Below are 25,462 nucleotides of genomic sequence, written 5' to 3'. Positions count from 1 at the left end.
AGGCAAAGCTTTGAAAGAACTGATTCTTTCAGCTGGTTTATTTTATATTCTAAGTCTAGAAATATGTGCTTAGATATAGCACATATTCAGGCTTAGCCTTTCCAAGGACAGTTTTTCAAACAATATTGTGGGGTTTTGTTTGGTTGGATTTTTTCACCCAATTATATGTAAAAGTAAGAAGAATACATCCACATTTGCCAGTTCTAACTGTTGCATACAGCTTTCAGTTAGGCAGATTTTTATTTTGATGGTCAAAGTTTAATAGGCAAAATATTTTGAGGGGGAAGCTTTTGAAAAAACTACGAAGTAGACTTGTCCTGTTTTGTTACAGGCATGTGAATTCTTCTCTTGTGCTCTATCTTAACTTTGTGTTGGGTGTGTATAAAAGGCCATTCCCCTTTAATAAATAGCAATTACATATAATTTTCTATGCTAAGTTCCATTCAGTATTTCAAAAATGCTAGTTTTCTTGAGACAGATGTGAATCTAGAATAACTACTATTCACAGTGAATCCTTTGATTATCTATATGTTTTATTGTTAGAACGTAAATATTTTTCTAAAAAGCCTTGTAAGGTGTATCATGAAAATGTATGATACTGTAATGATTGTGTAGGTATACCTAAGAATTTAATCTCCTTTTACATCTTTGTTTGGACTTTATAACTTCTGTCTTGAGCCTCTTTGCATTATAATCTGTTATTTCTCACTTGACAGGATTTTTCTGGAGGCTGGCATACAGAAGTGACATAAAACCAGGCATTGTCTGGTTTGCTGGGCTCTGTATATGTGAGAGGTCCTGGATTTTAACTTACGCTTCCGTTGATTTCTGTGGCATCACAGTTTCACTGTGGGTTGTGGCGTGGATATCACTGAAGTTTGTGTACCGAGATATCCAGTTCTGTGTGTCACTGGCTTGTACACGTACATGCTGCTTAAGTCAGTGGCTTTTGGATAAAAATCTAATTTTGCTTTCTTCTTATTAAAGCACTTACTAGTTCTCATATAACTGCTCCATGGCATTAATTTTAGGCTTTTTCAACAGTCTCTTTTAGCGCTGTCGTAGGCTCATTTTGAGGTGTAGTTTTGACTGCTGTGCAGCAGGTACCCTCCTTTGTGCATTCTCTGTTTTCCTGCTTATCCATTTTTTGAGGAGGTACCAGCCATGGATGAGTGGCTGGGACAAGTGTGTTAATCGCTTTTCCAGTTTTGTTCTTAACATGAATGAAGGATTTAATTTAAAACAGGAGTTACCCTTTTTTCTTTCCTGCTGCCCTGGAACATTGTGCCTATCCTGGTCTCCAAGTTTTTTCCCACTACTGGAAATTTTAAGTTTTCTGCTTGCTGCAGCTAGCTGCAGCCAGTCTTTCTCTTTTTGTTTTTAGTAATACCCTATTTCTCTGACCTTGAGTTCCTTTGAATTTTCTGGTACTTCGCATGTGAAATGACCCATTTCCCATGTCTCTGTGAACCAGGGAACACCCTTATGCCTATTCTGTCTTCTCTGTCTGTGCAAGAGCAGCTTCCCTGTAGTACAGAATTATTTGCTCGCTTCTTTAATAGTTTCTTATGTTGTCGAAAACATGTAATGCTTTTAAATTTAGCAAAAAAACAGATGGCTAGGGGCATAAAGTCCAAAGCCAAATTTGGTAATAAAATAAGCGTGTGGCAGCAGTAAAGCATTAATGTATTTAGCATTAATTTGTGCTTTGAAAGGTAAGATTGCCTGATAAAACCTTTATATGAGCCAGTAGAGCCAAAAGACAATGTTTTCCTACCATGGTGAAGTACAGATTGAGACACAGACTGTTGTGTTAGTTTATTGATTGTCTGATGAGAACATATATCCATTGTCTGAGCAAAGTACATTTACATTCTGTAAATTTATACACAAAGTGTGTCAGAAGTCTAAATTGTCTTCCTTGTATGTCACTATTTGGCCTACATGTGTGTTTCTGTAGGACTTTATGCTGCAAAAATACCAGGTCTGATCTGCTAAAACAGTTATAAATATTTTAGTGTTAGATTTGTCTCCAATGGGATGATACTGAGCAGACATTAACTTACACAGAACCATGTGAAAATAGATACGACTGCAGTAATTGTTCAGTGCCTTGTTTTGCCTTGTTCTACTCATGCCTAGATTTCATGTATATATACACGCATATGTATATATACAGTGCTAAGCTGTACCTCACTGCAACTAAAATTTTGCATTCACTGTGGTCATGAGCAGTAAAATAGAGCTAAGATAGAATGAAGGAATAAAAATGATTAAGTTAAATTTAACAGGTAAATTAATGGCATTTCCGATTCTTAAAAGTTGTATGTACACACCAGTTACATATATGGGTAATATGGTGTTTGCCAATAAAAAGAAAACAAAAAAATCAGTATTGTAATATCATTTTTAATTTAAAAAAGAAGGGCCATAGTCAGGTTCTTCTGTTTCTTTATTTTCTAAAGATAGTTAGAGGCTCTCAAGTATCATGTAAATATTTGGTGATTTAACCAAACTGGGGCAGTAAGAAGTGTCCACAAGCATGCATTTCAGGAGAGAAAGAGGTCTGCAAGTTTTGGTACATCCCCAAGAGAGAGTCCATAGATGAAAAACAAATTGACTCCCATTCCTATAGAATCTGTTAAAGAACCAAGAAAACAAAATGTGGTAGTTCTAAGTCTTTTTACCATCCCCAGTTCACATCTGGAACCAATAATCTATAATGTAGGAGCAAACCCAGAAACAATGAAAGAAAGCTCCAACCTGAGATACCCTCCTGGGAGGTAATTTTGAGTTTGGAACATACTCAGAGAAGTGCTTGGCAGAGGAACTAAAGGCCATTGAAAGAAGTTTTATGTTGTGTCTCTTGAAACAGAAATAAATTTCATGTACTTAAATTATCCCTTTAGACCTCAGGCTCCATATTACTATGTAATTCTTTTATTGTTTATCTTTTTTTCTGTTTGTCTGAATTGCCAGAGATTCCAACTAGGTATATGGTATTTGTTCTTGTACAGTCTGTTTCACTTGCATTGATATAAATGTTTAACATATTAAGTCAACGAGCCTTTTTTCATAAGAGATTATAAAAACTTAAGTGGATGTAAAAGAAAGTTATGCAGACACTTTTACTTTCTGAGAATTTGAAACAGTTGTTTAAATGCTTTGTCATATTCTGGTTAATTTTGTCAGGGAGCTTATGCAAACTGTTTAATGTCTGGACTTAAATGAGGATCATTCTGATTTCAGTAGAAGAAGGCAGAGTGTTTCCAGTATAGAAGAAGGTAAGCTGATCTCGAGGCCCCTAACAGGGTGTATCATACATGGGTGGAATTACAACCAGCAGCCACACAGGACTGTGGTGTTGGAGGGTTGGAACAGTAGCTTTGCCAATCACAACTTCAGCTAAAATACTGCTAATTCTGCTGTGGCAAGGAGTCAGTGCAGTCTGATATTTGAATCAATTGTTACAAGATATTAAATGTTCACATATTGAGAAAATTACTTCCACTGAAATTGAAACAGGTTTCTCTTATTCCATTTTAACCCTTTGCAACCAAAAAAAAGTGGCTATCCAGAAGTTAAACGCTTGAGAGGTCTTTCGTACAGTAGAGGGGATAATAGGAAGGCATCTGGTAATGAAGGGACAGGAAAGAATGTCCTCTAGAAGAAATCTTCCAATAGTGTGTGTGCTACCAGCAGTATGCAGCCATCTTAACAATGCTCTATGAACTGTGCTTGGACAGCCAAATGTTTTGTCCTTCTGCAGGGAGTAGCCTCTGAGTTGTTACAATGCCAGTGGTGGTACGCACCAAAAATGTGAGAACTGCCTCTCTTAATTATCCCTGCTCTGTCTGAGGCTTCATGCTTCAGAAATTTTTGTATTGAGAAGCCCTTTGAGGATGACTAAAGTCTTACAAATTGTTTTAAAAGACTGATTCTAGCCTCCCTAATTGAGTATCTGTAAGAGCTATACTTCGCAGTTGGGCCTAGAGTTTACAATCAAGATCAGTGGCTTATTAAACTCTTCCCTTTTTGGTCCCACACACTGGAAAAAAAGGGTCCTTTGCATTGAACAGGCATAGGTGGGAGGCAGGTGAAGAAATTGGGGCAAAGATCCATGTTCATGCAGCCAAACAGAGCATGGGAATGTGAGGCAGATGCATTTGTTGCATCGGAGGTTGGTGTTTTTTTCTTGCTTGTTTTGTTGTTTTGGTTTTTGTTTGTTTTTTGTTGTTGTTTGATTTTTTTTTCATGACAGTAAGTCACATTCTTTCTAACAGAGGGTGAGAAAGCATTTCCCAATGAGTGTATATCCTCAAATTGATACCTTTCTTATGATATTGATGAACCTAAACTTTGTTAATTGATTTGTGGAAAGTAATAGGAGTAAAAATACCTTTAAAACCTCGTTTTACTTTCCTGTGGTGTTTTTGTTGTTGTTATTTGTTTGTTTAAATACTGCCCAGTATTCTTGTCAGTAGTCTTACTTCTGTATATCATGACAAGAGTGTTTTTAGGCAGCTATGTTAAATCGCAAACACGTCCCATTTGTGCATGTGCAATGTGCTGAAATGTCAGATACTTAATTTTTTAGGCTGTCCTAAGTATGAAAATGACTATACACCATAGCCTCCAGAGCAATGATATCCTTGTCGTGCTCTGATTGTAGCCAGAACACGAGAGATGCTATATTTTTGGGTAGAAAATAAGAAAGCTAAGAATCAGGCCAATCCTGATATGTTTGAAAAGCTTCTCATTGTGGCACTCTGGTCTCACCAGCTTCAAGCAGCATGGATCAGAATTGCACATGGTAGAATATTTACAGGTGTTGCGCTTCTTCGCCGTTGGTTTAAAAACGGTAATTGAAAAGATCCATTGCCGCCTTTTTTCTGCCATGACCATCCTTTCTTTTATTAAACTGCTGACAAGCCACTTGTAGTGAAAGAAGCTTGGTTCTGTAAATGTTTGTGGATAGGGAGGTAAGTATTTTGGGGCATGTTGGTTTTCTAACAGCAGAAGTTTTGTTGGTCAAATGGGATATGTTGGTTTTGGTTGACTAGTATGGCTAGAACAGGGTTCGTTCAGTTGGCGCTCCAACGTGTCCTGCCTCGTTGTTTCATTCAGAGTCGTCAAGCGACCACTTTTGATGCTGGAGGCTGGTTAGTCTGTCTCAGTGTTTTTCTGCTCCGTCAGTGCCTTGGTATTTTGATTTCGTGAGGTCTAAATGTTTCCCAGAACAAAGGTTTCCAGGAAAGGAGAAAGGCCCTTTGAACCTGACAGCTGAAATTTGGGCAGTTCTATCAGTTAATAACTTTTATGAGACCATCAATCTTTCAAATTCTAACCTTTGGTTGCATGAGTAAAAATGCAACATTAAGCATAAATTAACATGCCAGCAATTACATTTGGCAGCGTTTGCACCTGTCTTTGGCTGCAGTCATATACAAATGTAAAGAGCCTCAGACTTTTTTATTCTTAGATCTCCAGTCAAACTGGAGGAAGGCTAAAAACTTGTCTGGATTTGGGATGGCAGTGATGTGGATAAGGACTGGGAAAAATCAGATGAAGACAGAAAATGAAAAAGAACAGTGAATTCCCTCTCTATTCCTTGATCTTCAAAGATACTACTGGGTTTGTTTGTTTGTTTTGTGAGAATGGTCTCCAAAGCTAGAAACAATAATGATTAGTATTCAGAATTATTGTAGTAGTACTTCAAAGAGTTGGTCGGTTCCACTGACTTAACTATTAGGCTTTCTCACAGGCTTTGTCTATACCAAGAAGGTGAAAAGGGGATGCCAAAGTAATAAGCTTGCACACTGAATAAACCCATAGCAGCAAATAACATAAGAGTTACAAGATGTCTTTTCATATGGCTCGTGAGGATGGGTTAGGCCATAGACCTTGCGTCTGTTCGCAGGAGGATAAGGAACAGAGAACATTGTTTCCCTTTAGATTGAATTCATCCATCTTCAGAACTCATTGTCACTTAGTATTATTTTTTAGTATCATATTATTGTAGACCAAAAAAAATTCCCTTTGGACAGAGAAGATCTTAGTATGACCTGTTAATGGAAAATGGAAGGTCTTTTCTTGGCTGAGAGCCGTAGGTCTTTTCTTGGCTGGCTGCATCGTAACTGGGAACACACGATAAAGGGGATCTAATTGTGTTGGTGTTAATGCACGTTGGACTTGCTGTAGCACAGTAATGTTCAAAATGGAGAGTGGATTTGTCTGCATGGTGTTTTAAAGGTGTATTAGTTTAAGTACTGGTTTTCCTGATACTTGGTGCTCTCAGCTCTCTTTAAATGCCAAGTTCACCATGGACTACAATAATTAGAATACACAGAAATTATAATATTCCTCCTTCTTTTTCTTGCTCTAGTTTCCTGTATCTTCCTTTCTTTTCCCTCCCATTGAAACAAACAATGAGATTAAGTACCAAAACTCCATTAGTACAACATCACAGTTGAGAATGAAATTGTCAGGATGGCTGCTTACAGTTCCCACAACAATCATAACTAGGCTAAATTGCATGTATGTATTAAGGCATAAAACATAGAATACAGCGATACTGAATATTCCTCATAACGCATTATGCATGCTGTGGGAGCCATCACCTTGCAAATCTTGACTTCAGTGTTTTTAAAATCTTTTTTAAAATGTAACATTAATATAGTTTTTCCTTTTGGATGTAAATTCTTTTCTTTGCCCACTGGTGATAAAAATCAGGTCATGAATGCCATCTTGGTATCCCTGTGAACTCTGCATAGCAACCAGTCCTTCTTCATTTAGTGCTTTTGCAGTGAAAACTGATACAAGAAGAAATAAATAACAGCATGAAGTGAAATGAAAAGTGTAAAACAGCGAGTTCTGGTTATGGCCGCATTTCATCTCAGTAAGATCTCTGATAAATATTTTTAGAAAAACAAATTGAAATATTACTTTCTTGGCTTACAGATACACGTTAAGGGGATACTTAGATCACCTTTCTATTCTGATGACTGGTAAGTGTCGTATTGTTTTGCATTCTGGCCAACCTTTGGTTCCTGTGCTGCTGTACAATTAACAGTTCCCGTGCCAAGTCTACACCATGTAGATATCAGGGGGTTACTAAAACCCTGAACTAGGAGGATTTAAACACACAGTGATTGCTGAAGCTAATGTCACCAAGCTGCTGTGGCAGCATAGCAAGCCTTGGTCTGTCCTCTGGTGCAGTGGGCGGGACTCGTGGGCTGTTGTCATCTCCTTCTAGCCTACTTCCAGTCTCATCCATCCGTTATCCTCTTTGATTTGGTTCTGATGTTTGTATGTTTTAGCTGTCAACCAAATGAAGACTTTCCTGTGAAACTTACAGAGCCAGGAAGATTGACCTGAAACTGGTCATGCAAAGGTCTGATTGTTTCCGCTCAGTTGAAGAAGATAGCTTCATTTTTAGTGGCAGCGTTACTTTTGTGCTTCGGGCTTACAACCATCATCCTCGTCTTCTGACTCCCATTGAAATCAAGAGGAGTTTCTATGGAGCAGCAGCATAGTTTGTAATCAACAGCAGGGTATTGCATTTACAGTGATTTTGTTTAATTTGCTGTAATTGGAGTTAAGTGCAGAAATCTTGTTTAGTTGTATCTTCTTATTATAAGAAGCTGGAATTTTCATAAAGGCCTGTGATATTTTGGTGTCCAACTTTCCTTGGAGGTTAATGAATACTTAAGAGTCTTTATTGTCCTATATTTTGAGCAACTGCAGTTTAATGTTGATTAACAGAATGCTGATAGAACTTTCACAGTTTTAATCGAGATTTGGTTTTGTCTCTAAAAAAACATACCACCTTCTTGCCTCATTTTAGCTGCTGGACTTGTTTCCTGTGTTATGGTAGGTCCAAGCAGCTCCTGTCAAAATTTTATGTGGAGTATGCTGGATAAACACAGATGAAAAAGTGTTTCCCTCAACAAACAATGCAATCAGTTTAATTTTGTAATTTTAGAGTGACAAATTAGACTTGAAAATCGTGGCATTATCTGAAATATTTGAAAAGCAGCCACAGCTTTTTCGTGGTTTCAGGGGTGTGTGTTGTCTTTGCAGCTGCTGATAATCTTGCATTGGTGTTGGAAGATGTACTATGAGACAGTAGCTCTGACAGCCACAGCTCCAAGGCTCCTTCCTTACACGTCAAGATGAGGTTGACTGTTAATAAACCCAAACATTTTTATGGTCATATACTAGCAGGAAGGTCCTAAATTTTACTTCTGTGTTCCATGAGCTGTCTGTCTTAACAGCTTTCTTTAGGAGAAAAAAGGTTGAGAAGAGGGGTAGAAAGAAGAGGGAAATATTACTGTTCTTGGGGCTTTATCTGTTTAGTTGTTCTCTGACACAAAAAGTATCCCTTAGATGTAACACACAGTGAGATCATAAACTCGAGGTAGGTTCAGGTCTCCATGCATGCAGGCGTTTCTGAGGATCAGCACAATTCTCAGCTTGGCACAAACGTAGCCTGGCTGATGGTGTTTAGTTGAGCCTTTGATATATTGGACTACATGGTGCAGTAACACAAGTTGTTGATGGGCCTGTTCTTGGTCCTTTCTAAATTATGGCAATTTTGTCATGGTGAGTTACTTAGATATTTAGAGGACAACCTATACTGTGCCCACAAGTCTTCTGATTCATGACAGCTATGGACCTACTTAAAAGTAAACTACAGCACTGAACTTACTACTGGATTTATATATATGTATATATACATATATATATGTGTGTGTGTGTATGTTTTAGGTATGCAACAGTTTATTAGCTTCTTTTTCTATTGCACTCCTAGGGGAAGAAAATAAAACTTGTCAGGTTATTCTATATATATTGTATGTGTGTATAACGGCAATACCCATCTGTAAGAGCTCTGAAAAATCACCTATGCAACATAGAAACCTGGCCAATAGTAAAAGGAAAAAAAAACTTCAGCCCAGTTCATCCTGTTCAACAACAACAAAAAAAATCCATCTAAAGTTCTGGAAGTCTGAATTTTAAGGGAAAGATAGAGAATATTGTTCAGAGATACAATTATTTTAATTGAAGTATTTTTGAAAATAAGTAAACTCTAAGGCAGCTGAGGCTAATTTCAAATCTGTTTTGTTATAAAATTATTTTTCAAGTCCTCCCTTAAGGTTGTTGCCATAACTTTTATACTGTCAAGTGATTTCAGTCACAAACAGAAATTTCTTATGGTAACCAAATACTTTTGTAATTTAGACTGAGATTTTTTAATTTCTGTAAGAGGGTGAAAAATTTCACTCAGTCATACAAATTTGTTTGAAAGTCATGCATTGTTGAAAGTCCAGTGATTCTCCAGCAGAGTTGCTAGTGTGTCATTATATACACTTGCTCCTGCTGGTATCTGCTAAAACTTGGAATATATGTAAGCTTGCTTATAGTTGGTACCTATATACAAGAAGTCCCTGGGTGTTTTAACCGCATTTTAAAATGGAATATATTTACTAGGATTGCTGTGGTGTTTTTTGGTGGTGCTGTTTGTGTTAATACTTACAAACCAAATTTCATAACTATTTTGTGTGATTTTGAGATACTGTAGCGCTAATAACACCATTTGTGGAATAGTTCCTATGCTTTATTATTCTGTGTGAAACTGCGATTCTCCCCTCTTTCCCTCTTTTCAGTGTTTCACATCTTACGGCAGTTATAGGGTTTTAATCGATACTTGATCAGATTTGTTCTTCTGTAAAGTGTGTCATAAATTAAGGAAAACATACAGTTCACTAGTTTTACTTTTTATTGTCTTTTGCAGAAAGTTCAGACAGATCACTTTTAACATCGGAAGAAAAGGGCATAAATAGTTGCCATTGCACTTTGACACGTTACAATAAAACATACGATGGCTGAGGTCTTTTTTGTTAGGAAGGGTGATTTGCAAGAAGGATCGCAGCTCCTCAGAACTGGGCTTGCAGTGACATGAGTGGTTATTGACTTGCCCTTTCTTGTCGTTATGTCATGTTTCATCAGCCATTGAAAATCTTGAAGGTGTCAAAAGAAATCCTGAGGCTCAAATAGCACAGCATTACACATTAAAAAGTATTGACCAAACAGGTTTTGTGTTGTACACAAAATAATGGTTTTGGTTCTTCCATGGGGAAGGTCAGCCTAGGCTCAAAATATTATTAAATAGGTGAAAAATACTTCATTCACAGGTGGACTCTTTAAAATGTTTAGCGGGGAAAAAAAAAAAAAAAAATCACTGGATTAAATGGTTGAATACCACTGAAATATTCATAACTATCCAATAGGAAATTTTTGTTAAAGAATTTAGGGCAACTGAAGTTCCAAAGTACTCCTTGAATTCTGAAATCTTAGAGGTACCTTCTTGAATTTTTATGAAAGCCTTTTGTTCTTCCAAAGACTAATAAATGAAGGTCCTATTTAACAGTCTTGTTTAAGATCCAGGCTGGGACCCAAGCCTGGAAATACATCTTTAAAAAATCTGTAGCATAGAGCCGTCTTTGATACATACCAATTTTCGTAATGTTTAAGTCCCACTGCCTCCATTTTTCTTCTTCAAATTTCATAAAGTATATTATCCTCTACCATTTCAGTGTTGTACTTTATAATCATATTTTTATTTACTCTTTGATACTGAGCACAGCAATGGAAAAATGTGATGTTATGGCCATTCTGCAATGGAAATTGAATATATTACAGGCTATAGAACTTCGATCCCACACTTCTCTCCTGTAATTTAAGTCTCAGTATTTTTAGATTGTTGATATAGTTAGTGGTTTCTAGTGCCAAGTAAGACAGATTGTTTCACAGCAGGTAAACACAATTTTGGATATTATAGAAGTTTTCTTAAAATCATATTTGAACTTGTAGAGACTTCAATCTGTATAAAAAGATTTAAAGCAATCAAAAAAAATAACTTTTTTCTGTTTTTTTTTTTTTTTAAATGTCATTTTTGATTAAAGATATATATTTTTCTAGTTTAAATTGGATCGGACATATTCCTTGGAGACATTGGCTTGAATATTTGATTTCTGCTCCGTATTCATTGCTCTTTTATTAGTTCATGTGTCACGAAGCTTTCTGGCTAGGCGTATATGAAGTGGTCAAATACATTTTTAACAAAACTACTTAGCTCTCTCCCATACATATGTCATAATTTCTTCCCTGAAAAACACAAACAGACATGGAAGCACTTTTTCTGCCTTTTCTTTTGTTCACAGTATTGCCTGGAGCCTGGAAGTACTGGCTGGAAAAGGGAAACATAATGCAGAAACCACAGGGTTTCTGGCAGGGCCCTTTCAGAAGCCGAAGCTGCAAATCTATGAACTGACACTGCTGGTTCTGTAAACCTGGCATTCTGCCTTTTCTCTCTTGACTATTGTAACTGCTTTTGAAGAGAATTTCTTCCTCTCACTGGCCATTATGGTGACAGTATAAAATACCTGGCTGGTATTTTATAGTTGGATTTGTTTGTTTCTTCAGGAACTGATCGCCATGTCTAATATATTGTACCGATGCTGCTAATGAGGAAATGTGATGTATATCAGCACGTATCTTAAGATGGGTTTTAACATGGGGGGAGGATCTCTACCAACATTTTTAGGGATAGCAAAAGATATAAATGTTGATCTCTTTGTTATTTCTACAAGTGAGCATAAGCTGAGGATATCTGGCACTTAGGTGCTTGGAGCATTGCACAGAAATAGTTTCATTGGCTTTTATAACATGTTTTTAATTATTAGACATTTCAACTTCTAATTTATAGTAATAATTGGCATGTTTCTTCATTTTCCTTTGAAACCATGACAATATAGAGCATGAAATACAATCCATAGCATGCTTATGGCTTCTTTTTGTAATGTGTGCCATTTACTGTTCAACTGCATTGCCTGAGACCAACCAAAATGGAACAAAAAAAAAGTGATTAATGTATGTACACAAAATACAAATACACATAAATTAAAATGTAAAGATATATAAATTAAATACATAAAATGTACACTTTTTATATAAACCATATAGATACATGTACCTATTTATGGGTTTATAATTTCTCTATAACATTAGGACAGTAAGATAAAGTGTCTGCCTTAATTTTCTTTTTCTTAGGAAGGGCTTCAAACAATGAGAAAACAAGGGGATGTGGATCTAACAAGAAAAAGTGGTCATTCTCAGGAGATTCAAAATTAAAAACAAGAAGCATCTCCAGATTTGATTGAAAACTGCCAAAATCTCATCTAGTCTTCTTGCAAGATTTTAAATAGAATAGTGGTATCTAGCAAAATAAGCTTACTTGATGAGATTTTGTCTGCATAAAACACTCCTACAAAACAAACAGATACCACCCCCCAAAAAAAAAATGCAATCAAACAAAAACCAACCAATGAAAAACAAATCCCAAACAAAAACTTTATACAGATTTTTTTTTTTTTTCTTCAGCTGCAGGCTTGTTTTGTTTCAGAAAACAGCATTAGAAGAAACAGGAACATCTACTGTGTTTAATTCCCATGATCAAGAGACTTCTGAAGGAAAAGAGTGCATCTTTTTTTCTTTCAGTTTTTATGTGAAAAGCTTTTTGCTGTTTTGCTGTTGGTGTTTGTCTGTTAAGGCAATTCTAGTGGTTAGGTGCAGCTCTGTTTCATCAGCATAATGCTGCTTTGCTGTTAGCAATTCTTTTCTTTCAGGATTTGCCAATTAAGCTAGTGCTAGTGAAAATGCACCTAATTTGTCAAGAAATGGCAGGATGAAATATAGAGGCCATTATATAAATTGGGAAAGAGAAAAATCAGGAAAAGCATATGTGAGACTTGGTGATACTTGATCCATTCCTGTGACATTTTCATTCTGGTTATGCCTCCCTCCACTGGTGATGTTGGAAAATGTCTAAAATAATTGGTCATAAGTTATGGGTCATCCATGTCATGAGTATAAATAAAAATTTTGCTTTGAGAGAAGCTGCCCAGAAAGTTTTGTGCTGGGATTATGTTAGCGATGTACAAAATGGTTTTATTTGTTTTGTTTAGTGTGGAGTGTTTTTTGTTTGGTTGGTTGGTTTTGTTTTCTTTTGCTTTTTCCCCCCTTAGACTCAACTGGTTTGTGTTTATCACAACTGGTTATTAGTGAATGAGGCATGATGGCTTAGCTGGCTGCTGGTTTTACCTTCAGTCTGCTTAGACTGAAGTCTTCAAAGGCATGTGTGCTCAAAATGCAGACTTGTGGTGTTTGGGTTTTCTAGTAAAGTCCTTAAACTTTAGGAGGAACTGAGCAAAGATTTAGGTAAAGTTGAGCTTATAGTTTTTGTATGTAAAGCAAAATGGACTTAATCCATGGTTACCTGAGAGGATAGAAATGTCAAAGAGAAGGCATTGAAAGGAGGAGTAGGGATAGCTTGACTTGAAATATTTCAAGAATTGCTGCATTAAATAATTTATATATTTATATTGTTCACATTAAAATTAATGCAATTTATCTATTCTTCCAGATTTTATTATGTGTAGCAGTGCATCATGGTGTACCGCAAATGGCTTTAGTCATCTCACCTAGACTGTGCTGGACACCAGTAGTCCCACCACTTCAGTCCGTGACAGCACCCAGACTCAGCAGTAGCTCTCGTTGCCCTCAGCACTGCTGAGACCCCTCTGTGGGGGACCCTGGCTTATTTGTGCTGTGTTGTTGATCACTATTTCGTACTGAGACACTAGTTTTCCTGCTGGCATATTGTTATGATATTCCCTGTCTTTAAACTGGTTTTAGTGTTCTCCACTGTGCGTCAATGGGTGGAGGAATGTCTGTCTGCACACAATGCAGTCCTGATGGAGGAAGAGTGTGAGAGACATGTAAGGAAATGTTGAAGCAGATGGTCCATTGATAAAGATTAGACTAGATCTAGATAGAAATAGTGTGTATCTCTTTAACTGGCAATTAAAAGGAATTGGCTTATTTAAATCCAACAGCAAATAGTGAGGTGACATACAGTTATTTCTCACAGGAAGAAAGAACTGTTGAGAAATCAGGAAAGCTATTTGAAATAAAGAACTATTGGCACAAGAAGAAAAATATACAAAGTATTTGATGTATACAGTGGGGTAATAGAGAAGGTGTCCTGGCAAGACAGTGAGGTTCTTGAACATCCTTACAGTAAAATTACTAGAGCATCCTCTCCAGACCTCCTTTAATCTTAAAGTAAAGCTATCAGTCTCTAAAGAGGACTTTGTGATACAATTATCTTTGATAGCTGAAAAATAGACCTGATTATCTGGAAAGATGAGTTTCAGACCCCCTTTCCCTTTGAATTGTGTATTTGCCTGTCTCAGCTATTGTTTTCATTACAGTATTTGAGGAAAATGACTATTGTGTATTGCAGGGTGACTTGTGTGCACTGAAAGGGTGGTTGGGCACCACTGTGTCTCTGTGTTTGGAGTCACAGGAGCTGCACTGTGTTCCACCACCTAACAGTCAGACTACTTAGTTTAATGGTTTTGATTTTAGGGGAATTTGTCAGGTTTATGTCTTGGAATGAGATACAAATTGGGGTGTGTGTTTGAAATGCATGAGGCAGTGTTGAAGGCTGGGCCAAAGCAAGCAACTCATTCCAAGGGTGCAGATTTCTACATCTGATTAGCTTGTTAAAAGTTTGGCTGTTACTCTGTTCCTAGTAAACTTATGTGATTGACATTTATTAGCCAGATCACTCAAAGCCTCATATCTTTCTGTGCTGATCCTGGAAGACTTCAAGTGGTCATAGTGACAGATAAAAGAGCTTTTTTTTTTTGAGCCTTCTCTTAAGTATTACAGCAAAACTGGCTCTCCCTATAGGCCATCTATATTTATTATCCTCAGTAACGCTTCTAGCTCTGCAGAAATATAACAAGCTAGAGGGAACATCATCGGTATTATTTGGCTGAAGATAATGACATTGACATGAGGTCTTCTGACAGGGGATTAAAGTGGAAAATATTGGTGGCAATCTGTTGGGAACAAGAGGATCCCTTTGAAAAAAGCAATGAGGTGTAAACCACAAAAAATTGCTTTGTTTCTGTTTGTTTTTTGTGGTGTGTTTTTTGTTAGACTGTTCTCATCCCTGCTGTAATTTCTAAGTACTGGATTTTGTGTGCAGATTCAGAGGAAAACCAGTGCTATTCCAAGATAGAGGTTTCAGCTGGGATGCTGCTTCTTACATCATCTACCTGCCTCTTTTAGAAGGCAACAGGCTGTTGCGTAGGATCTGAAATCTGAGACAATATATTTCAGTTTGCTCTGTTTTCATCAAATTTGACTGCCGTTTCCACTGATGATTGTTTGCTGGCCTGCTTAAGATGTGTCAGTGGCCTCTGTGCTGTTGCTTGTACATAGGTGCTTGTGTTTCTGTAACTCCTTGAAAAAAAAAAATGCATCTGCTGATAGTCTCTATTAAAGTGCCAACAGTAAATAAGTCTAAATAACCTTTTACCTGCAAAGGTCTGTGGCACATAGAAGCACAAAATGTAGGCAATCACTATATCTCTTTTTGTAGTGAAGATGGAGAAGGGGATGAAGTGAAGACAAGAGGAGGCTGGAAATAAAATAAGGTTACAAATATTTCCTTTAAAATATATTTTTTTTGCCTTTGGTTTTTAAGGTTTAGTCTTCAGTCTTTCGACAACCAATGAACTTGTAGGATTCTACATATTTCACAGCCTTGAATTTTATATTATTTTGGTTTGATTTGTTTTCAGACCAAAGCATTTTGATGTGAGAGTTGGTGTGGATCATCATCCTGCCAGGCTAATACACAGCAGTAAACTTGGCCTCTAAGTGAACATGTGTATTTCTGTGGGAAATAGGGGAAAACAGCAAGAAAGGAGCACACGGTACTGCCTGTTTGATGATGTAGGTCCTGAAGACTGGGACTGACAAATTAGTAGTGTGTTCAAACTGAAACTCTAGGACTCCAAGATTTATTTTACTTGCCTTTTGGGGGGGTCTTTGGTAATGGGTGTTGTGTTGTAGGTTGGTTTTGTGTTTTCATTTGAACAGTAGGTTTTGAATCCTCAAGGTTCACTTTGAAGCCACCACAGAGAGCTGAAGCCTTTGTTTTCAGTGTGAAACCTGAGATTTTCCTGGATTAACTTAGAATCATAGAATCATTTCAGTTGGAATAGACCCTCAGGATCATCAAATCCAACCATAACCTAATCTAACTCTTGATGGTAGGAATTGGAATTTTTAAGTAAATGTTGAATAACAGGAAGTTTATGCTTTAAGACATGGGAGTTTGGCAACACTGAGGACTGTGTGTACTGATAATGTTAAGATAATGCTATAGTCCATTTCCAGTGGTTTCCAGGAATCTGATGAGTGAGTTAGCAATCATGAATCAAGGCTATTTTTACAAATATAGATGAGGTATATATTGCATAGTGGAAATCATGACTGACATCTCTGCTTCCAGCTCATGGGCTTGTACCTGCAAGCCATTCATGCGAGTGGAGAATCACCATGGGACGGAAAGGATTCTGACATGTAGGTACCGCTTACATCAGTCAGTTTTCAGTTACAGGATCTGTTCAGGCTCAAATGATTTTATTTCTGTGCTTAGCAGCTTTATTTGGTGGAAAAAAAACCCTTGTACTTCACTCTGGCAGAGTTCAATCCTGCCTGCTGCTGCTGCCTGCTCTTGGTTAAGAATATGCTGTTTGGCCTTAAAGTCTGCTCATCTCCTCCTCCGAGAGGCCATTTTGATACTTACTGAGACCATAAGGATCTCAAAATTCCTGGTTCAGTATGTCATGTTTTTGGGATCATCAAAATGCTTCCTGATACATAAAACAGAAAGGGCTTACTCTCCTGTGGTGGGCTCTTAGGGTTTTGTCAGAGGTGTCTCTGTTTAATTTAAGTTGACGGTCGTCTATCAGATGGTCATTGAGGAGGGCTCTCTAATGCTTTTGCTCATTTTTCTATTCTGTGCTTTTTTGACAGCTCTTCTTCTGGGTATAGGATTTAAACTCTTGTATTAAATTTAGCGTATTCCTTCCCACTGAGTTATCTTGGAATCTGCGTGGTATGTGTTATACGAACGTATGTGACCATATGTGTCTTCTTCCATCCCTGTCTCCTTGAGCTCTGGCAGTAGCTGCTCAGGCTCAGTGATCCCTACAGCTTCTAAAATCAAAATCCTGTTAATAGAGAAAGCAATTTAAGAAAGTAACCCAGCATTTTTATGCCACAGTCTATGCTGATCAGTTGGTGTTTACAAATTCTATACAGATTATATTTCCATTAAGGTTGTTCTGTGAATGGCTTGATGTGGGCACCCATGTTTTTTCTCTTTCATAATGGTGTACAATACCTGCTTTAAGGAATTGGAGGGTGAAATCTTGCCACAAGCTCCCATAGACTGCTTCTACAGAGCTCAACACCCCAAAGAAATTTTGCTTGCTTGCCAAGATAGGGCTTTTTTTTTTTGCCTAGCAACAAGCTTTGCAGTTTCTACCTGAGGATCAAAAACACAAGTGCATTTGTTCAGCCTTTTGCGTCACTTGGGTACTGAAAATTTTGATAGTCAAATCATCTCTGACATTTCTGTTGATGTGCAAGAAAGAGAATAATCCAGTATGTTTTTCCATAGCAGTGCTGTCACTGCAGGACTGACGATAGTAAAAAGTGCATTCATCACTGAATAACCAGATATGCTGGAAATGTGTGAGAAAAAGAGATATATTTTCAATCAAATTGTCTCACTCTTAAGGCTGTTTTCTGACTGATTCTTTTCTACTATTTATACTCTCCCGGAAGTATTTCGTGGAAACCTGAGTCCCTTTGAAAACCCACCCAAACAGCCAGAAGTGTATTTTACGTATTGTAGTATGTAAATGATTAGTCATCACTTGTAAATTGCCTAATGGAGGAGGAGGAAATTTATATTGAGGGAAGGTGAAGATCTCAATTATGACTGCTATATGTCTCCGTTCTTCCTACCTTTTTTTTTTCCCCTAGAAAATAATGAAGGATTATTTTTTAAAAAAATCACCCTAAGAAAATTTGTCATTGCAGGTTTGAAAAATGGTACCTGTACACCATAATCTGATTTTCCACTTGCTTGTGTTTTCTTGGGGAAATACATGGGGTTTTTCTGTTGTTTTAATTTAAGATTCCATGTTTTTCGCATACATTGCCAAGGAAAAATGAGGTTGGCATCAGAGTTCTCAAGTGTAACAATATGCGGAACTCAGTTTATGAAGAAATAGGATTTTGGTTAAGCATGATAAGATTATGTTGAGCATCTGTGGCACAAGACCAGAAATTCTCTTTATTGGAGCCTTGGCAGATCTGTTAACTTGCTGATATGATACCCTTTGTTCGGTTGTTTTGGTGTCTGGTTTTTGTTTTGCTCTGTCTTATGAATAGTTACTTCACAGCACATGGTAACACTGAAGAATCCTGAAATTATTTTTGTGTATCCTGATTTTGGCACAGATTTCTGGTTTCTCAGTTAATTTTGGAGGGCTTTGATTGCAGTGGTCTATCCCCTGGCTGGTTGTTTTCTAGGTGAGACTGTAATGTACTGTGTTTCTTTGGGTTTTTTGGTTTGTGGTGGTTTTGGTTGATATGAGGGGAAGGGTTAATTGAAGATGGTTATGAAGAAATATTTTTCAGTGAGTGCTTTATTCACTCTTTTCTCTCTGGATATTGGGTCCATGAAATAAATTTGCATGTGCTTGAGTGCTTCGGCATAATTTTCCTTATTGTTCTTCCACTCCCATCATGATCCTGTAAATATGTTTGTCAATGAGATAAAAATTCTGAAAATGCCCTGTGAGAAATAACAAAAAAGTGAGTAGGATGACCGACTTTGTATTACTCTGTACACACATAGTTTATGTTATTCTGTACAAATTATTAAGTGGTTTGAGGAAAAGAAATATGTATATAAATTTGTAGTCTAGCGGTGGTGGTTTACAGAACTGCGAGCTGGTCTCCTCTATGCACCCAGGCTCCCAGAGAGAGCAGGACTTGATTTTTGTGAAAGGCTAATTTCCATTTCTGATGCATTAAATTCAGCTCTTTTAATGTGGTAAGTTCCAATGCGCTGCCACATACTGTACAGCAATTGCAGCCTTGCGCAATTTCAAGTGTGCCTCAGAATCAAGGAGTCTAATATTGCAGTGAGTTGATTTTCAGTTTTGGTTCCCTCCCCCCCGCTCCCCGGTAGAAAGATACATGTTTCCTAGTGATGGCTGTTTTTGTGTATTTGCACTAATTGGTTCAACCATGATTCATATGCAAGCCTTGAGGAGAGGTGCCTGTCGTTTCGAGACAGTTCGGCACACGGCCACAGCTTGTAAATCAGTCCGACTCATCCCAAAAATGCTTCTCTTCTGTCAGATCAGCTATTCAGCTGGCAAACACAAGCCTGATGAACAGCATAAATTGCATAGCTGAGGCAACTCTTTCTTCAGGCTGATTTTCTGAACCATAACCTGGAGATCTCCTTTTTCCTCCTCACACAGCGCCTCAAAAGAAAGTTTTTCTGGTGGCCGTTGTTTGGGGAATAGATTTTCTTCCTTCTATTTTTGATCTTTTCAACTTATATTCGGCTTATTAAATGTACATCCCGATTCACTACCCTGGCAAAGGAGGTCACTTTCTAAAAGCACCCACCTAGCTTCTTTTTCAGTTTTTGACTATTGTAATTTTAATTGGAGCAGAAGCCCTAGTTAAATAGCAGGCAAGTACTTTTTCTTCATACTTCATTGATTTCTGTTGGAGCAAACAGATGAGTTTATATATAAATATCTATATATGCTTTTTTTTTAATGAAAAGTGCTGGAATTCACTAAAAAAGGTTAAAATTGAAGTGAGTAATCTTCAGTGCATAATGCAATTGTTAATTTTAGCTCCTTGCGTAGGAGCTGTTATGCCTTGAACAGCCGGCTCTAGCCTTCATTAGAGAAAAAGCAGGCAGTTTTGAGACAGGTGGAGTTGGATCAAGCTGTGAAAGTGATTTGCTTAAAGCTGGTCATTAGTGTTAGAAATCTGGTCCTACCTATTGCATCCTTATCTTGTGCCATGATCGTTACCGTTGTTGTTATTTACTTCTCGTCTTTTTCCAGGTTGACTATGATCCGTCAAACTCTCTGAAGGACCAGCATGGAGATTGGCACTCTGAACTGTTAATGGGGACATGGGACTCACGTTGTCATTTATCACTTGCGTGGACTTAACCAGCGACGAGCAACAGAAGACACTAGAAAGACAGTGGGAATTATAGCAGTTTTTCAGGTAAATTACTTTGTTAGTGCACCTGATGAACTCTAAGTGTAATTGTTTTTGTGAGCACCATGCAAGCATGTAGCTGAGATGCAGGGTAATATGCCAGTGAATAACTTGTGCATGTGTGTGCATTTTTTGATGAAAATCCTTAACAAATTAAGGGTTATTTATCAGAGCAGTTTCAGGTCTTGCCATTCATCCTCCTTTGAATTTTTAGCAAAGCGGTTAGAGTTTCATTTGTAACGGCAGAATAGCCAATACAATGGGACTTCCTGGGGAAGGTGAGGGAGGAACGAGACCAACCCAAACTTTCACTTGGCTTATGGTGAGCTAATTGGTGATCTTAATATTCCAGCTGGTTTATTTATGAACAGTGTAGCTTCCTTTCTTGTGAAATCCACAGTCCTTCTTGGATGGGAAGATTATGCAGGGAATGTTTTATTATTTTATTTGTTTACGTTGTCAAAATAAAACCAAAATTTGGAAGAAGTAAGTTTTTAAAACTCAGTACGTCTTGTTTTTTCACTTAAAACATAGCTTAAAAATAAATGAAGGTGAGCGATACCAGGTCTGCTGAATGTTAGTTACAAGCTGTAAAAAGAAACATGGCGAAGTGTGGATTTGCTTAATAGCCACTGTTTCATTGTTGAGAAGTGCCAAGGTATTGCAAAAGACCCTTTCTGAAATAAAGCCCTTTCTCAACCGCAGTTGTTTTTCCTAAAGATGCTTCTTAAGGCAAATGGATGGGGAAAGAAAAGTTAAATTATTCATGAGTCTCATTTAACAATTGATCAGTGGGGGAGGCTTGAAGAGGAGGAAGCTGGGGGGGGAGAGAGAAAGGCAGAGAAAATAATAGGCTTTAACTTTGAAAAGCCTTTTAAAGCTTCTGTACAACAACCCATTGTGAGCTGAGAGTAAATGCAGTTCAGTTAAGAGATCTTCATTAGAAATACCTGCCAAGAGCTTCCTGTAGGATTTTCATAGTGCTGGAGAGTGACATGGGGTTTGGGAAGAGGCTTATGATTTTAATAATGGAGCTGTCAGTTTGATGCCTGAAAATGCTGACCCGGAGAGCTTTATTGCCAAATTTAGATTTCATAGTTATATTGAATTATTGCCTCTTCAATTATATATATATATATCTATATATGTATATATATATAAAATATATATTTTTTAAGCTGGTAGTACCATGGATTTCTGCTATGTACAAAAACCATGGTTGAGTGCTATAAACAGTGTTGTGGCTGACGCTTGGTTTTTATTTCTGTTTGCCTTTTTTTTTTAAAAAAAAAGGAGAAAAAAAGGAGAAAAAAATTTAGAGGAAGGGAGCACTGAGATGCCAGAGACCTGGAAGTCTGAATGGATCCTTCCTGCCTGGTGTTGCTGGGCTCTGTAGTGGAGAGTCCATCGTCGTCCCTGCCTGCAACACTGGTCTTCTGGGGGTGGGCTGAGAGAGTCAGGGTTGGGAAGTCGCAGCACCTTGCCTTAGATCTGCTCACCATCAAGACTGTGTAGATCGGAACTCTGCTTGTTTGATCTGACACAATTCTGCTGTTACTCAATATTGTCAATTCAGTACATCTCTTCAGCTGGGGCATGCATAGTTTCCCCCTCCTGAGCTGCGCATTTGGTTCTTTATCAAAGGAAATGAAATTACTTACTTGGAAATTAAAAAAAATATATATATAAAAAAATTCACCCCCAGTGTTTTTGTGTGTGTGTTTGTGTCGTGATATCTTGACCTTTCAGGTCACCAAATCTTGTTATTTTAATTTCTGTCTGGAAGAATGTCTGAGCAAGGTAAATTGAACGAGGAGACGGCAGAAGAAACCGCAAAAGAGCAGGAGTCTGCTCTCTCTGAAGCAAACCCGGACAACTGTATCCTCAGTAAATCTGAAAGCTCAGAAGTAGAGGAGAAGGAAGAGAAGCTGAGCGATGCCAAGACAGAGCTCCAGGTAAGAAAGGAACAGTGAATGTGCACGTTAAATAGCAATGTGTTACCGTTGCCTTTCCATTTCTGTGATTGTTTTCATTGTCTACGCTTCCCCTATTATTTCCCTCATAATTTTGAGACTCTATTTTTTCTTTTTTTTTTAATTTTATTTATCTTTATTTTTGGTCTTTTTATCTCCCTATAAAATAAATGCTGTTATTTGTTATACCTTTCAAGCTCTTTAGGCTGCTGTCCATGCTATTAATTTTTCTGAGAAGTTAAATCCTAGACGTCTGTGTTAAAGTTTGGTGAAATATTTGACTGTTTTCCCTCTTTGGGGATTTAGAAAACTACCTTGATCTCATGAATTTACAGGTAATACTAATGAATAATTCCTTAATGTGTGGTTTGGTTTGTAGGTGTTACTGCCAACAAAAAGTTGTAATGCAAAGCCTAAGAAGGTAATTTGATAAGAAGACTATCGGATGAGGGGGTTTTAATCCTTTTTGCTCAAACGAAAATAAAAATAAAGGGGGAGACTACAATTTAAGAGGAATTTGGAGAGGGGGAGCATTTACTTAAGTATGCCTTTTCTTACATTTTTATTATATGCAAAATTACAGAACACTGTGCGCTGTGTTTTTGTTGTTTATACCTGTTCTTAAAATGAATAAAATGAGCAGAGATTATTCTTGGTTTTCCCTGCTTTCCAGACTGGGTTTGGGGAAGTTGTTTTGCAGTCAACAGCTGATTAAAATTTCATTTTAGGAGTCATTTAATCTCTTTGTTTATTGGTAATGCTCTTGCCATGTAGAGTTTCCACTGAAGTGATAACTACTTCTCTTTTTTGCTATACCCAGAAACGAGGTGCAAATCAGAACCAGCAGAAAAAGAGATCCAAGGTGAGGGTCTGTCTTGTTTTGGAGTTGCGTGTCATGGTAGGATAATGAGTTTCAGTCAGCTGTCTGTCTGCAATTGAAATTATGGCCTTTCGTCACTTACGTGGCGGTTGTTCTTTTTGTTTGTTTGTGTATTATTCTCCCCCCTCTTACCCCATAATCTTGTTGCACAAAGGCAAGGGAGTTCTTCTAGGTGAAACATGTTACTTCTCTTCCTTTATCCATCATACTTCTTTGCTGCAGGGCTTGCTGTGTGCTTGTGTTAGACAGTATGTGTGCACCACTGGGGAAGGAAAAAGCTCGTTCCTTTTGCTTTAGTAATTAATGTTTTTGTTTGAATTTAATTTAAGTGAACTAATCTTGACATAAGCAGAGACTGACTAGCTCCCTAAGGGAGCCGGTAGGTGAAGGAGCCTCTAGGAACAACAGCAAAACCCACAAAAAAAAAAAAAAAAAAACAAACAAAAAACCCCCAAACGAACAAACAAACAAAAAAACCCACCACACAGCAACCACCCACAAAATATTATTTTTATTTTCTAAGTGCGGATCTATAAAACTTGCTCGTTTTGTGGTCTGTGTTCCTTTGATATAACGCTACTAGAACAAGGGGGGTGGTGGAGGGGAAACCAACCCAAAACAAACAAACCAACCCAAAACAAACAAACCAACCCAAGCCTAAATGACAGAAGGAACCTTTGAGTTTAACTTTATGTTAAATTACGTTCAGTATTGGATTATCTGTTCTTTACTGTTATGGTCATTGCTGGAAATGAGTGAACTGTAGCAGAAATTATTAAAAGCAAAAAGAAACCTAGCACCTCCCCTTTGTGGCAAATGGCTCATGGCTTAGGATCTTTTTCCGTCCCCATCAAAAGCAGATAAAATTTTTTTTGGCTGGGTGGGTGGTAGTTATTTGGGATATTTAGGGACAGCTGATGGGTGCAGCTTATGTGACTTGGGGTCAGTAGTAGTGTTCTCTGTTTTGTTTTCTCTCTCTTATTCAGTCAGGAGCTAAAGGAAAACTTGTCCGGAGTCTTGCTGTGTGTGAAGAGACATCCCCTCGCCCAGGAGCAGAAAATCTTCATGATAATCAGGTATGCTTGCAATCATTGCTGTTAGCTGCATGGTTGCCTTCTATGTTCAAGTTGCATGATTATGTTACTTAATTGGGCATTTAACGATGTCTTTCTTGGGGGAAAAATTACATCCAGCAACGAACGCATTTATATGAAGTTATCTGGTTTAGCGTGAACTTTATTTTTGAAATACTAATTTTATACTATATCACAGGGTGTTGTTTGCTTTTTTTTCCAGACCCCCTGAAAATTTCAGCAAATGGAAAAGAATTCAAAAGAATTCACATTTTAAAATTAAAAAAAAATATATATAGTAACAATCAAAAAGAATATTAATATGTTCTTTTCTCTAAGGCGATCTCTTTCGAGGCTGCACCAGATACAGTTATGAATATGCTCTGGTTTCTGGTTCCTCTGAGACTCCAGTTCATATAAGTGTCCCCCTTCACGTAAAATTCACAGGTCCTTTGCTTTCTGAAATATCTTGATAGAGCCAAGGATGCCTCCTACTGAGTGGCATTTGTTTTTTAAAATCTTGGTGTGAATTTTCCGGTATTGAAAAGCGTGTATTTGCGTTTATCTGTACTGGTAGTGTTGTAGTCCCAGCAGCTGGTAAGAGTTCTGTCCCCTGCACATCTGACCTTGGACAGTAACACTTTTTGTAGACTAACTTCAAAAAATATGCCAAAAAGCAGAAGTAAAAACCTCAAATACTCTTCTTTGCTTGCCTGGTAAGAGCAAAGCTAAAAAAAACCCAAACCAAACAAAACAGCAAACCCAAAATATCATGAGTACTGCCTATAATTTACAAGATGTGCAAATGAGATCAGCCATCAAGAGAGCTTCAGCAAGTGACTTCTTATGAGCTTAGCACAAAAAAAAAAAAAAAAAAATCACATTTAAGTGTACTTTCTCACCATTTCCTCTATTGACTTGAAACAAAACAAATCTAGCTCTCCTCTTAGCTCATAAGTATGGAGAGATTTTTCTCTTTTTTAATTTTTTCTGAAAAACCAAAACCCAGGTTGTTTAGCAGGGGGGCATATACATGTTCTACTGCTCTACAATGATGCTTACGCAGTAGATGAGCAGGTTATTTTATCAGTTGTTCTGTTGTAAGTATACGCTTTCTGCTTAACCTGCGTTACTCGAGATGTGTGACTCTTGTTCTGCTTTCATTTGTATTTTCTATTGTTTAATGGAGAATGAAAAGGAGAATAATATGAAAAGATTGTATTAAGCATCGCATGGTAGTTTATAATGTACTGCACAAGACCTGTATGAAACATCAGAGA

The 25,462-nt window shown here is 37.5% G+C and overlaps 1 protein-coding gene across 48 annotated transcripts in view; it reads left to right on the top strand.

Annotated features, from left to right (window-relative positions):
* ARPP21 (cAMP regulated phosphoprotein 21) overlaps window positions 1-25,462 on the top strand; it is a 200,448-nt gene that overhangs the window by 75,301 nt on the left and 99,685 nt on the right. For 25 of the 48 annotated variants that reach the window (XM_005500016.3, XM_065051885.1, XM_065051873.1 and 22 more), the window contains 5 exons: window positions 20,094-20,262; window positions 22,006-22,211; window positions 22,609-22,650; window positions 23,050-23,091; window positions 24,096-24,185. In XM_005500016.3, the coding sequence (XP_005500073.2) occupies window positions 22,044-22,211; window positions 22,609-22,650; window positions 23,050-23,091; window positions 24,096-24,185 (342 nt within the window). In that variant the 5' untranslated portion in view covers window positions 20,094-20,262; window positions 22,006-22,043. Of the gene's footprint in view, window positions 1-16,456; window positions 16,504-19,933; window positions 20,008-20,093; window positions 20,263-22,005; window positions 22,212-22,608; window positions 22,651-23,049; window positions 23,092-24,095; window positions 24,186-25,462 lie in introns of those variants that run through there. The other 23 variants (XM_065051906.1, XM_065051898.1, XM_065051896.1 and 20 more) reach the window with 6 other exon arrangements.

This window comes from Columba livia, chromosome 2 (assembly GCF_036013475.1).
Source record: "Columba livia isolate bColLiv1 breed racing homer chromosome 2, bColLiv1.pat.W.v2, whole genome shotgun sequence".
Taxonomy (NCBI): Eukaryota; Metazoa; Chordata; class Aves; order Columbiformes; family Columbidae; genus Columba; species Columba livia.
Note: the sequence above shows the minus strand (reverse complement) of the source record. Positions and strands in the feature narration are given on the sequence as shown.